This window comes from Hypomesus transpacificus, unplaced genomic scaffold (assembly GCF_021917145.1).
Source record: "Hypomesus transpacificus isolate Combined female unplaced genomic scaffold, fHypTra1 scaffold_27, whole genome shotgun sequence".
Lineage (NCBI taxonomy): Eukaryota > Metazoa > Chordata > Actinopteri > Osmeriformes > Osmeridae > Hypomesus > Hypomesus transpacificus.
The window spans coordinates 438,600-450,561 of record NW_025813796.1 but is presented as its reverse complement, the minus strand read 5'-3'; the positions used below and the strand labels follow the sequence as shown (position 1 = coordinate 450,561).

The 11,962-nt window shown below is 40.6% G+C and overlaps 2 protein-coding genes across 2 annotated transcripts in view; one reads left to right on the top strand and one right to left on the bottom strand.

The window, feature by feature from the left end:
* Positions 1-2,536: 2,536 nt before the first annotated feature.
* Positions 2,537-4,258, bottom strand: npffr1l1 (neuropeptide FF receptor 1 like 1). The gene is made up of 3 exons (XM_047014721.1): positions 3,988-4,258; positions 3,524-3,623; positions 2,537-3,374 (listed from the first exon to the last, which is right to left on the bottom strand). Exons 1-3 carry the CDS (start codon positions 4,256-4,258, stop codon positions 2,537-2,539), a joined length of 1,209 nt encoding a protein of 402 aa, XP_046870677.1.
* A 1,490-nt stretch (positions 4,259-5,748) lies between these two features.
* antxr1b (ANTXR cell adhesion molecule 1b) overlaps positions 5,749-11,962 on the top strand; it is a 13,403-nt gene continuing 7,189 nt past the window's right edge. Inside the window, exons 1-10 of the mRNA XM_047014709.1 lie at positions 5,749-6,059; positions 7,630-7,701; positions 8,549-8,620; positions 9,095-9,176; positions 9,342-9,375; positions 9,734-9,813; positions 10,480-10,548; positions 10,966-11,046; positions 11,253-11,313; positions 11,416-11,514. Of these exons, the coding sequence (XP_046870665.1) occupies positions 5,905-6,059; positions 7,630-7,701; positions 8,549-8,620; positions 9,095-9,176; positions 9,342-9,375; positions 9,734-9,813; positions 10,480-10,548; positions 10,966-11,046; positions 11,253-11,313; positions 11,416-11,514 (805 nt within the window). The 5' untranslated portion in view covers positions 5,749-5,904. The remainder of the gene's footprint in view (positions 6,060-7,629; positions 7,702-8,548; positions 8,621-9,094; positions 9,177-9,341; positions 9,376-9,733; positions 9,814-10,479; positions 10,549-10,965; positions 11,047-11,252; positions 11,314-11,415; positions 11,515-11,962) is intronic.

Below are 11,962 nucleotides of genomic sequence, written 5' to 3'. Positions count from 1 at the left end.
TTTGGGACTTTGTATAGGGCGTTGGACGGGTCTATAAACACTGCACTGGCTCTCCGCATGTGTTCATTCTGGGGCAGTGATTCGCTAACCCATCCGGGCGCAGAGCCAGCATCCCATAGAAATGCTAGTAGCCTACAGACAAAGCATAATGGAGGTCGTTACCTTGGTTCTAATGTAGCCTATGGTTGTTATGCCTGCTTTGTGGCATTATGCCCACCAACCTGAGTTTGAATACTTCTGAAAATATGTATTTTCTTTAAATTAATTGAGTAAAGTAGGCTTGCACAGGTCCAGGTGAGTAAACTATAGAATACACTGTAGCCAACTAGTAATCTCTGTATTCAAACTGATGTCATCAAGTTATTAATAAGTGATTATCAGGCCATCAAACTGTAAAAGCTTGTGGGAGAGGTGTTGATATGGTAGAGATGGAGCAAGTGTCAAAATCTCTCATGGACAGCCCCTTCTCCTACACGGAAAAAACTGGAGAGAGAGTTAAAAGGACTAATGCACAGTGCTTGTGATGCAGTCGATGATGAAGATATGTTACACACAAACACAGAGATTCCTGGAATCATAGATGGTACAGTGCTTGTGGTTTCTGTGCCTGTTATGCAGCTGCAGAGTTTCTCAGATGCTTTACATGTCTCAGATCACAATTAAAATTCTCTGTCACGGCTGTACTGAAGACCCAAACGCACAACACACAAGGTTCTGAATGTGCGCAGATTTTATTTGAGAGAGAGATGGGGAGGACGGTTGAGGGGAACTGGTGGATGGTGGAGCGGGGTACCGGTAGGAGGACTGGAGGACTGGAAGCGGTGATCTGGTTGAGACAGAAACAAGGTCAGCACAAAAACAGGCGTAGTCTTGTCACAAAACCACAGAAAGCCAGGAATACAGACGTGGGGTCGGTGATTCAACAAACTGGCGAGCAGTGGGTGACAATCCGGGGTTTAAGAGCTGTGGTGTTGATGAGGGAATGAGCAGCAGGTGAGTTGAGTTACCGGTAGGAAGTGAAGAAGTGGAATGGATACCTGGACCTGGAAGAAACAGATTAGAACCCTGTCTGGTCTAGGCCGGGGACATTTCAAATTTACTTGTTCAACCACGTCATCTAGCTATTTATGCATATCATAAAAGCAATTATTAATTTTAAGGATCAAATTGCCAATGTGTAGCAATGTGTAGCTGCTGTTTCCTACATTACCAATTGCTTTTATCATGTTGATCGATATGTATTGGTTTTCTATTGAATAGTTTTAACCCCTCATTGTGCACAAGAGTACTATGTTATAGCCTATTGACAACATGGCTAAGCATTTTGACTATCTTGCTTATGAACAATGACTAAGTAATCATTTTGATGGCACTGACATGTTTATTGACATGCATATCTGTCTTTGACAGATGAACTAAGGATTTGTAGCAAGTTGTGTTTATTTTGCAGGTAGACATTGTATGGTGTTTTATGAATTCTTTTGACACCAACAAAGGACTGATTAGGTTATATTACTAAGAACAGTTTTCTTGTGGAATGCCCGTTTGCGGCTCGTAAGATCTTATTCATCAATAATCGCTTACTGTAGTGCAGTTCAGCTCAACTCAGTTGTATTTATATTGAAGTACCAGCTCCATAGCTGAAGCCATATTAATGATTGAAATTGTAAGGTTTTTTATTTAAAAGTTACAATGATGCATAGCCTCACATTTCGTCATTATGTTTAAACATTAAATACCGACAGACAAAATACAATACTTTAAATAACCTGCCAATTCAATCAAATACAGCTGTGATTAAATGCAAAATGATCAATATTTACAGTAATTAATGAGCAAAATAAACGAGTTATGTTTGTGTTGTCCACCTGCCTCACATTATGTAAATATACCCCCAAAACCATATATAATGGTATAAAGTCAAGAAACAAACAAATATAGTACTTGTAAATTAAATTACAGTAACATTAATATTCCCAGTCAGCTAACAAAGCTGTAAAACCAACATTAAAACATTTATAGATACTGTACATTTGGGGAAAGGTGATTGGAGATGTTTAATTGCCTCTAAGAGGACAAAAACAAAAGTGACATCCTAGTGTCACACGTGACAAATATGAAAATAAATAGTGAAACAAAACACTTTTTCCTTCCTGCGTCCCAGTTGGCATGGCACAGTCAGTAAGAAGCAACTGGATGGCAGCCCAGCTCCTTATGCAGAAGACTGCGTGGACCTTATCTTAAGTTGGATGTAAATCTCATACAACTAATAGAACATTTATAATTATTCACAGAACAGGTATATATAGTATAACGGCTGGATTTTGTGGGGGCCCCTGGGCAGTGTGGACCCTAATGATTCTCACCACCTTTCCCTTCCACTAGCGATGGTCCTCACAGGTCAAACAGAATGGTTCCCCACAATGCAAGGGGCATAGCAAGTTCCTGATCCTTGAGAACAAGCCCATTGTTTTACTGATCTTATCCCTCATACACTGAGGAATTTGGCGCCCTCTGGCCTTCGAGTTCTTTTCGATCACTTCTCCCAGGCTGTGATGACCTTATTACGAGCAGCAATTGTGTTTATGTCCTCTAGGAGGATTCCCTGAGTACCCTGTGGGGTAATCTTAAGAACATCTACCAATCTATTGTGTTTTTGTCTCCCACAAGATTCAGGTTTTTCAACACACACTCTTTTATGTGGCAAGAAACGAAAGGTTCCACGATGCATTGTGGTCACTGTGGTCCTTCCGGAATCACAGTGCCTGCAGACCACAGCACCCTGAAACCCCCTCCGAAAGTTTTTATTGAAAAAACCATAGATGACAGGATTGATGCCGCTGTTGAAAAAGGCCAGCCAGTGAGCTACAGGGAACACATAGCTGCTGAGGAAGTCTATCTGTTGCTTGTCCAGTTCGCCGTAGTCCGTCAGCAACATCAGAGTCCACAGTGGCAGCCACGACAGCATGAAAAGAACCGCTACCATGATGAGCATTTTGATGACCTTTGCCCTGCGCTGGGAACGAGTTCTCCTGACTTCGGCGATCCCCACTTGCCTCAGGTTGTTGCAGAGTTTGGCAGCAATGCAGCCGTACATGATACTGATGAGCACCAGAGGCACGAGGTACACGTGAATGAAGATGACCATAGTGTAGACCTGCCGCATCTCTGACCGGGGCCAGTTCTCGAAGCAGACAAAGACAGGGTAGGTCTGGTTGTCCTGGACCATGTAGGTGTCCTCCAGGCGGATGACGGTCAGCGTGGCAGCTGAGGGGCAGATGACGGCGAAGGCCGCCAGCCAGATGAAGAAGATGACAAGCAGGGCACTTACGGGTCTCATACGATGCCTGAATGGATACACGATACCTGTGAATCTGAGGGAAAAAAAGGGTGAGGTCAAAGTAGGTATGCGGAAATATTCATGACGATTTTTTCTCAAGACCATCATTATGCCTTTAGAAATCCAAATGTAGTTTGGATTTCTAACTGCTTTCGATTGAGGTTATTAAGCATGTGGACTTACCTGTCGATGGCAATAGCCACCAGTGTGAACACTGAGGCTGACACAGACATTCCCTGGACCAGATTGCTCATGGTGCATGTGAACTGTCCAAATGGCCAACCTGAGAACAAATAGAGATGGATCACTCAACAACACCAAATCAATGTGTGCTTTATGGAACGATCTATCGCCACACCACACAAACAGAAAACAAAATTCTTCGGCCAATTATAGTGTGAGGCAAATTCCCATACAGATCCACCTCAAATGTTAAGTTTGTGGTCTCATATTGTTACAAATCTTTTTTATTCTACTCCACGAATGTCCTGAGTGACCCACCACATAAATCCGCGGACAATATTGACCGTTTCTTAATTAATACATTTTGGGCTTATAATTGATCATATCGTACAGAGATGGTAAACTCCAAAACATTTATAAACAATAAGAATGATGTAAATTATAATAATACGAACAAAACCCACCTGATATCAGGTTATCAATCAAAGTTGTTGGAATGCAGAACACTCCGATGAGCAGGTCACTTAGTGCCAAGTTAAGAATGAAGAGGTTGGTGACGGACCGCATGTTCCGATTTCGAAGAACTACCAAAGAGACAAGCACATTTCCCCCGACGCAGAGCAGCAGGATCCCGCCATAACAAATGATGTACAGCATGGTCATCCCGGTGGTATGCAGGTAATACGGCATGAAGGTGCAGTTGCTCATTCCGTCGCTGTCCATGGTGCTGTTCATTTTCATTCAGTTAAAACCTCAAGGACTTGAAGATTTTTAGAAGTATCTGGTGAAGAAATAAAAATCTGCAGGAGTGTCACAATAGTTATGCACGCACTTTATAACAACGACTACACAATTTAACATTTAGACTACAAAACATTGCAGTTAACATCTCACAATTATATTTTACTCATAATCTGAAATGTGTGCATTGTGCTGTTCTGAAAATCGGTTAGATACATTTCTTATACAGTCATTAAAAGCAAGACTAGATATATAGGTTCAATAATTTCAGGAAAATTACTGACATGAAGAATAAACATTATACTGTAGTCAAAATCAAATTTTACATTTTGAAAACCTGCGTCATATAGGCTACTCTTGCTACAATAATTACCTCCAGGTTATGCGAGCGCCTGGTCACCGGAGCAGTGTTGTCCAATGTGTTCAACAGGTGTGTTATCCCTGCAACTGAAGAAGAATAACACATCCTCTATATTTGAGCAACTGGCAGCGTCACTCAAGAAGACATGTTCACCAACCTCTTCGATAACATGGAGATCAAAGTCACATTAAGTCGGAAATAAAAGCCTATTGAATCAACCACGATGGCAGAAATATAATTATAAAAAAATATAATTTTAGATTATTATTGTTAATGATCATTATGATGTACTTTATAGCTTTGAAGCTTTAGACTGTGTGCTTCTGTCCCCCAAAACGTTCTGTTGAAGCTACTATAGAGGCAAGGTTAGTTCGTTAACTTTAAATATATATTTTATGCGATGAACGTGTCCCAATGTCAGAGTTTGTCATTATTAAAATGTGTTTAGTATATTAGTATTTGATATGTCATCGGTTAGACATAAGCTAAACACGATGAAAGTCTTATTGCAATGGTCCCGTGGATAGTATGTAGAATGTATCAAATAATTATTTCAGTCTAAACGTTTATATACAGTACATCATAACATATTTCAAATACAAGTTTGTCGTTGTTCCATTCTATTTATTTTGCTTAGCCGAGCAAAAACATGTTGAGATCAAACAAAGTAGAGATCAAAAATATAATCAGTATTATTCACTGACATTACACTCAGCATTATTCATGCAGTTGTGGAATTTGCCAGTTGGTGGCACTAGTGCTCCCCATGAAACGTGAAAAGCAACTGAAGTTTGAAAACTATTTTCCAGTTTAGTCTTTGACAGTACCATTTGCCACTGGTTTTGTAATTAAAACGCAAGTATCGAAAATATGGCACATCTGATCAATTTAATCTACTAGTGCTTCTGTGTATCCAAACTTGTGTATCACAACAATACATATGTTGTGTTCGTGTGTGCCGTGTGTGTGTGTGTGGGTGTGCACTATATCCATGTGGGCGCTCATCTGTACGTGTATGTGCGTGTGTACTTGTGCGTGTGTACACACACGTGTGTGTGTGGGCAGCAGCGAAGTGTGTCTGGCCTGGAGCACCTCCTGTCGATCCAGTCCAAACAGCCTCCCTCCTCCTCTCTCGGCCCAGGACTGTTGCTCCTGCAGCAGAGATGGGACAGTGATCCAGACTGGAAGATCTCAAGTCTGGAATGCTGCCGTGCCACAGCTGCCTGGGTCCAACTGCTGCAAGGCTACTGCAGAGACATATCTTCCCGAAGCTGGAATAATGTTCCAGTGTTGTGACAGGCAGGCCATGCTGGTGCTGGAGATGGGTATTCTGGTGACTGTGCTGCTGGCAGGGAGTGCAGGACAGAACTCTGACAGACGGGAGGCTGGATCCTCCTGCTATGGAGGATTTGATCTCTACTTTGTTTTGGACAAGTGAGTTTTTCCCTTTACCCCAGGATTTGCAATAACGTATGGATTTCTAGTGAATTCTTGCAATCTTGTGGCTGCTAGTTCCCCCCCCTAGCGTACACAGGAACGTGTTGGCGATGCATGCTGAAAGATAACAAGATGTTTGTTTCGACTTGGTTTTGTAATCAGAAACATGTCTGTGCGTCGTCATTCATTTCCTTGTCCTGGGAAATACTTACGGCAAAGCAATCTCTTATCGTGTGCTATCGAATCTGCTCGTTCCCAAAAGCAGGTGTGTGTTTCAAAGGATCAGGTGACAGACCATAGTGAATAGCACGGCAGAGGAAGAGCTGTATCCCCATGGAAAAACCAATCGATGAGTTGATTACATGAAAACACAGGATGTGGACACAGGATAGGCTTGAGGTGTTATGTGTTAGAAATGGTGTTTGTTATGGTTTGTGTTAGTCACCTATCACTGAGTTTCCAGATGCAGAGAACTCCCTTTGATTCTAGCGTCACCACAGTATTGACGTTCCTCTGGTGGGGCTCATAACATTCCGATATAAACTGAGCTTCCATAGTACTGGGTTATCTTTTATTTGTCAAAGATTACTGCGTCGAGGCAAATTGTTTTGCTGTAGTATTTTCCTTAAATAGTGTTTTTTTGAGAGCTGCTGTCTGTATCTGGTTCTCACTCTCTCTGTGTCTCTCTCTCTCTGTGTGGAACCCTTTCACCATTAGAACCAGACATCCCAAAGTTCTAGTGTTTGTCAGTGTCTCTCAGCACTGAGCATGCAGCCTCACACCATGGGAAATAAAATGTGAATGGAGAGAATATTGTCTGTATAAATATGATACTGCGTACGGTACATTACATACTGTATATACAATATGAATGTAATGTGGTCGTAAATTTATCATTAATAACATCACTGTGTATACATTATTCATTTCGTTGTTTGTATTCATTGTATGTATATATATATATACTGTATATGTATATAGGTATATACATGTGTGTGTTACAGTGCGATCATTGCCGAGTGGCCAAGTGATATGTGATAAGAAAAGTTGTATTGAATTGACTTGCATTGGATCAAAACCCACCCGCCAAAACGTTGTTTTGAAGATTGAACACTGCTTTGGAAAATCTGGGCTCATTTCCCGAGTGAAGGGTTTCTGTCTACGTTTATGGAGCTGTACCAGTAAAGGCACATACCGCAACAAAAAAAAACATTTTCCTTTATGGGGTCCAAACTACCCCTCCCGCTCAGCTGGATTGTGCGTCATGGTAACGGTGCCTGAAGGCTCTACAGCATAACAAGTCAATAAATATTCATTTGATCAGTGCTGTTACTGCCTAAACATGGTTTTGCACACCCAAAACACAGAAACTTGTGCATACACACACATGCACATACAGTCTTTTGAAAGAAACTGAAAGTCCCTATGTTTTGATCAATGGAAATCAAACTAATTTCCCTTTATTTTATTCTAATGGGACACAATGATCATTACTGTGCTCATGGTGGACATGAACTAAACAACTGTTCTGTATCTTGTTGCTGAAATCTCCTCATTATTTTTTCAGGTCCGGAAGTGTGCTGCACCACTGGAATGAAATCTATTACTTTGTTGATCATCTTGCTCATAAATTCATCAGGTAGTGTACAGTTGAAGAACAGTAAAAAAAAACACGGAAATGTGGATGTCATGGAAACACTGTTTAATAGTCATAAAGGAAATACAGCAGAAACGCAATATTAAAGTAACGCACAGGTTGAAACATACGAGAAAAGTATTACTAGTGAAGAAGTCTCTTTATGTACCCAATTGCTGTGAAAGAACCAAGTTAAGGAAGACAGTTGCCAATTACAAGTTCAAGACAAAATAAAGGTATTTATTACACATATATAAGGTGCAGGTGTCTGATACACTCAAGTTGAGCACTTCAGAGGACTGGACAATGAATACAGGAATGAAGGGCAGTTAAATAGGATCACAATATGGGAGATTTTACTCTCACTTTAAACGTTAGGGGGGTATCAATCAACATAGCCTACGCAAACACTGAGAGGAAATGTTGTGTTCATGGTGCTAGATAGCTTTTGTTTAGGTCTTTAGATCGGGCTCCTAGAAATGGCCTTGACTTTCCGCTTATTTTCCTCATTCAAAGTTGCATGGCATTATGCTATTACACAGGCAAGCTTTAGCAAACAGCATAATGACAGTTTATCAATGATACAAGCAACGTCATTCATAGATAGGCATATTTCTCTTCTAAACATGACCAAGGGTCATGTTCTCATGAGCTAATCAAGCAGGGTATAGATCAAACATTGTGTTCAGAACATTCAGAACTGTATACAAAGTACAGTAATAAAGTAATCATTACTGGTAGTTAATAAGTCTTTGTTTATTGTTAATTGATCAGTGGTTAATGACAGACCTCTTCTACAGATTAACAAATGTATCTCTCTCTCTCTTCCCTCCTGTTCCCCCTCGTGAAGTCCTCAGCTCCGAATGTCGTTTATTGTGTTTTCTAAAGAAGGTCGGATCCTGATGAAACTGACAGAAGACAGGCAAGACACAAACTGACAAACTTGAATTGTTACATTGAATTGTTTCCACTATGCTGCTAATTTCTCTGGTTATTTTAGTATGTATCCATGTGTGTGTATGTTTGGTTGTCTGTATTTATTGTATTTATTTAAGATCTAGTTGTTGTTATTTATTTGCGAGTGGTTTTAACCGGAACCTCAGTACCAAATTACGTTCCGGCTCATGCAAATGTTTTTGGAATGACAATAAAATGATCCTTATACTACCTCTTCCTCCTAACCCAAATATACTCCACTCACTACTATCACAGTGTTCGCTTGACATGGTTTGACAGGACGGATCTGGTCTGGAAACAAATGATCGGAAGTGATGTTGACCTCAACTCACTCAACTGTCTTTTAATTCAGTCAATTCAGGAACATTTTGTTGATCAGGTTTATTCCGTGAAGAGCGTTCAAATGATTGGTGGATTGTGTGGATGTGTTTGTGGGTAGGGAACTCATTCGGGCTGGACTTGAGGAGTTAAGGATGGTGCAACCTGGGGGAGACACCTTCATGCATAAAGGCTTTGAGAAGGTGAGTCTTCAAGCATATAAATCAAGTCAAGATAAGCTAAATGTGATTGTATGGCGATCTACAAATTGGAAAAGCTGGATATACTGTATGTGAAATTACAACACACCGAAATAAATGTATAGACTTCATGAAATGTCTTTCAAATCTCTTCGTCTTGTACTTCAGGCCAGTGAACAGATCTACTATGCAACAGGCTATGGTAAGTATGATAATAGACACAAGTTATGCATTCCAACGGTTGTAAATCCAAATGGATATCCTTTCAGATATTTATTATCTGAATCAATAAGTTGTCCCATAGAGAATGTGAGTAGCCCAGGTAACATTCTGTACAATTGCGCCAATTATTTTTTTTTACAAAGGTATAAATATCTAAAGATAGCTCAAAACATCAAATATTTTGTAAAGTTTGGATGCTTCAGCAGTGGTGTGGATTATTGGAAAGGCCAATTTAATGTTGGTATTGCTGAAGTGTCCCTTTTACCTTAGTGACAGTGTGACTACGTGGGGCTATGCCCTCTGTTTGTAATGTGAATCCATGTGTTCTCAATCACCAGGTTACCGAACGGCCAGCGTCATCATCGCCTTGACCGATGGAGAGCTGAGGGAGACTCAGTTTGACCTGGCTGAGAGAGAGGTGAAGTAGAAACCTCTACCTGAAAACAGCCACTAAGCTCATCCATTTCCAAATCTGGTTATTTCTGGTTATTTGTTTCTGTGTTCAAATGTAACAGTATCCCTTTGGCTTTCTTTGTGTGTGTGACATTTCTGTTTGTTCCTGGACTACTTTGTGAAGTCTTAAACCTAAATTACATTTCGTGTAATAGCTTTGAATCTGAGGAAAGTGTTGTTTAAATATGGAGAAAAGATCAGCCAGCCTTTGTTTGGGTTTAGCAAATGGTCTGGTTTATACAAGTTGAATCTCAGCTTTCCACCAGATGTGTATATCATGAATTCCTAGTAGTACATGTAATAGTCTTTATTGTGTTCACACCTTCGATTGGTAAACAAAGATATACAAATTGGATGAAACACTACGTTATTCTCTAGAAACTACAACCATAGACGTCTGTTTAGAGGTCTTTATTTTCTGGAACAGTTCTAGAGTAAAAGTCCAGTCGTGGCACTCTCAGCCACAACATTAACCATACACTACCCCACAGTCGGTTTGAACTTAAATGCAAGTAATTGTTTTTTTTACTAATCTGAAGTTGTCAACAGCTTTTCCAAATGATAGCGTCTTTCAAGATCCAACATCAGTTTGGCACCAACACCCTTGTTTTCATATTCCATTTGAAACCAGGCGAGTCGTTCTCGGCAGTTGGGGGCTTCAGTGTACTGTGTGGGAGTGAAGGACTTTAATGAAACTCAGGTACGCGAGCTTTGTGTGGGAGGTTTGTCAAATGGGAACTGAATTGAGTTTGTCAGTAAGAGCAGTTGTAAAGGTCAAACAACAAATTCAAACGAGTACCACCTTGTAATTTGACCTTTAACTTAACAAGGCTCTCCTGCCTACTCTTTCTTAGCACCAGGAAAGAGTGGCACTATGGCTCAATCTGGGTACAGTGAATGCTAATTAAGTATCTTGCTTTAGTAGCGCATCCTTCAACTGATGTTTCGCGTACTCCACGTACACCTTTAACCTCCACTCTCCTATGCCTCACTTCTCTTGTGTTACATCCTGTATAACCAACAACCATAATAACCATGTGCAGTTCCTGTTTGACAACAGATAGATTCAAACTGTCACATGCAATAATGCAACCTAACTATTTTTATCTCGGTACAGCTTTGGACAATAGCTGACAGTAAGGACCATGTGTTCCCTGTGAACAATGGCTTTGAAGCCCTACAAGGGGTTATTGACTCGGTAAGACAAACGACTTCAAAGAGCAGTTGTTATGCTGGATGTAGTCACAATTATACAAATGGTTTCTGGATGGATACGGCAACTCAGGCCTTGGTTCAAACATTAAACAACCGTTACTAGGGCTGCTTCTGGTCGTCATCAACATTGCCGTGATTGTCGTCATAGTACCCCATCTCTTTGTGTGTTTTCTTCTCCCTCTCATGCAGATCTTGAAGAGATCATGTATAGAGATCCTGGCCGTAGAACCCTCCAGTATATGTGAGGGAGGTGAGTGGGAATCCTACTTTCCGGGAACACGGCGTCTCCTAAACAAACGACAGCCCTGCCATGTCTTTTCAAACATCACACCGAATGTCCAATTCCTGTCAGAATCTTTTCAGGTCGTAGTCAATGGAAACGGTTTCCTGCATGCCCGCAGTGTGGAGAAGGTCCTCTGTAGCTTTGTCATCAACGACACCCTCACCTTGAGTAAGTGATACCAACCGTGACACTGATGAAATATTGCAACATAAGTGGGAACCCCTTGTGCATTGTAACGGGTTACGGTTGTTTGAGAATAGATATACTTATTTTCATCTTCATCATGTATTTACTTAAAGGAGCACCACCGTGATATTGGTTTTAGGAACCAAGGAAACCAATAGTTAATATGTAATAAAGGAATAAAGGAATGAATTTGTTTTTTAAGAGTAGAGCAGATAGTAAAATACTACTGAGCATGAAAAGCAAGCTGGATACAGAATCAAAGTATTGTTTTCTTTACACTATTTTGACTCAAACAAAATGACGCTCCGAAGTCTGGAAGTGATAATAATTGTTATGAGAGGGTGAGAAATTGTTTCACAGCTGTGTCTGTGGGACAACTGAGTGAAGAAGGCTTAGATTTGTTCTTTTTGAAATGTGTCAGTTTCACTCA

Excerpts from the sequence above, each read along its gene's own strand:
- npffr1l1 (XM_047014721.1), bottom strand. The coding sequence starts at position 4,258 with ATGAACAGCACCATGGACAGCGACGGAATGAGCAACTGCACCTTCATG. Across the intron at positions 3,624-3,987 it reads GATTGATAACCTGATATCAG|GTTGGCCATTTGGACAGTTC; the intron begins GTGGGTTTTGTT and ends ATTTGTTCTCAG. Across the intron at positions 3,375-3,523 it reads GTGGCTATTGCCATCGACAG|ATTCACAGGTATCGTGTATC; the intron begins GTAAGTCCACAT and ends TTTTTCCCTCAG.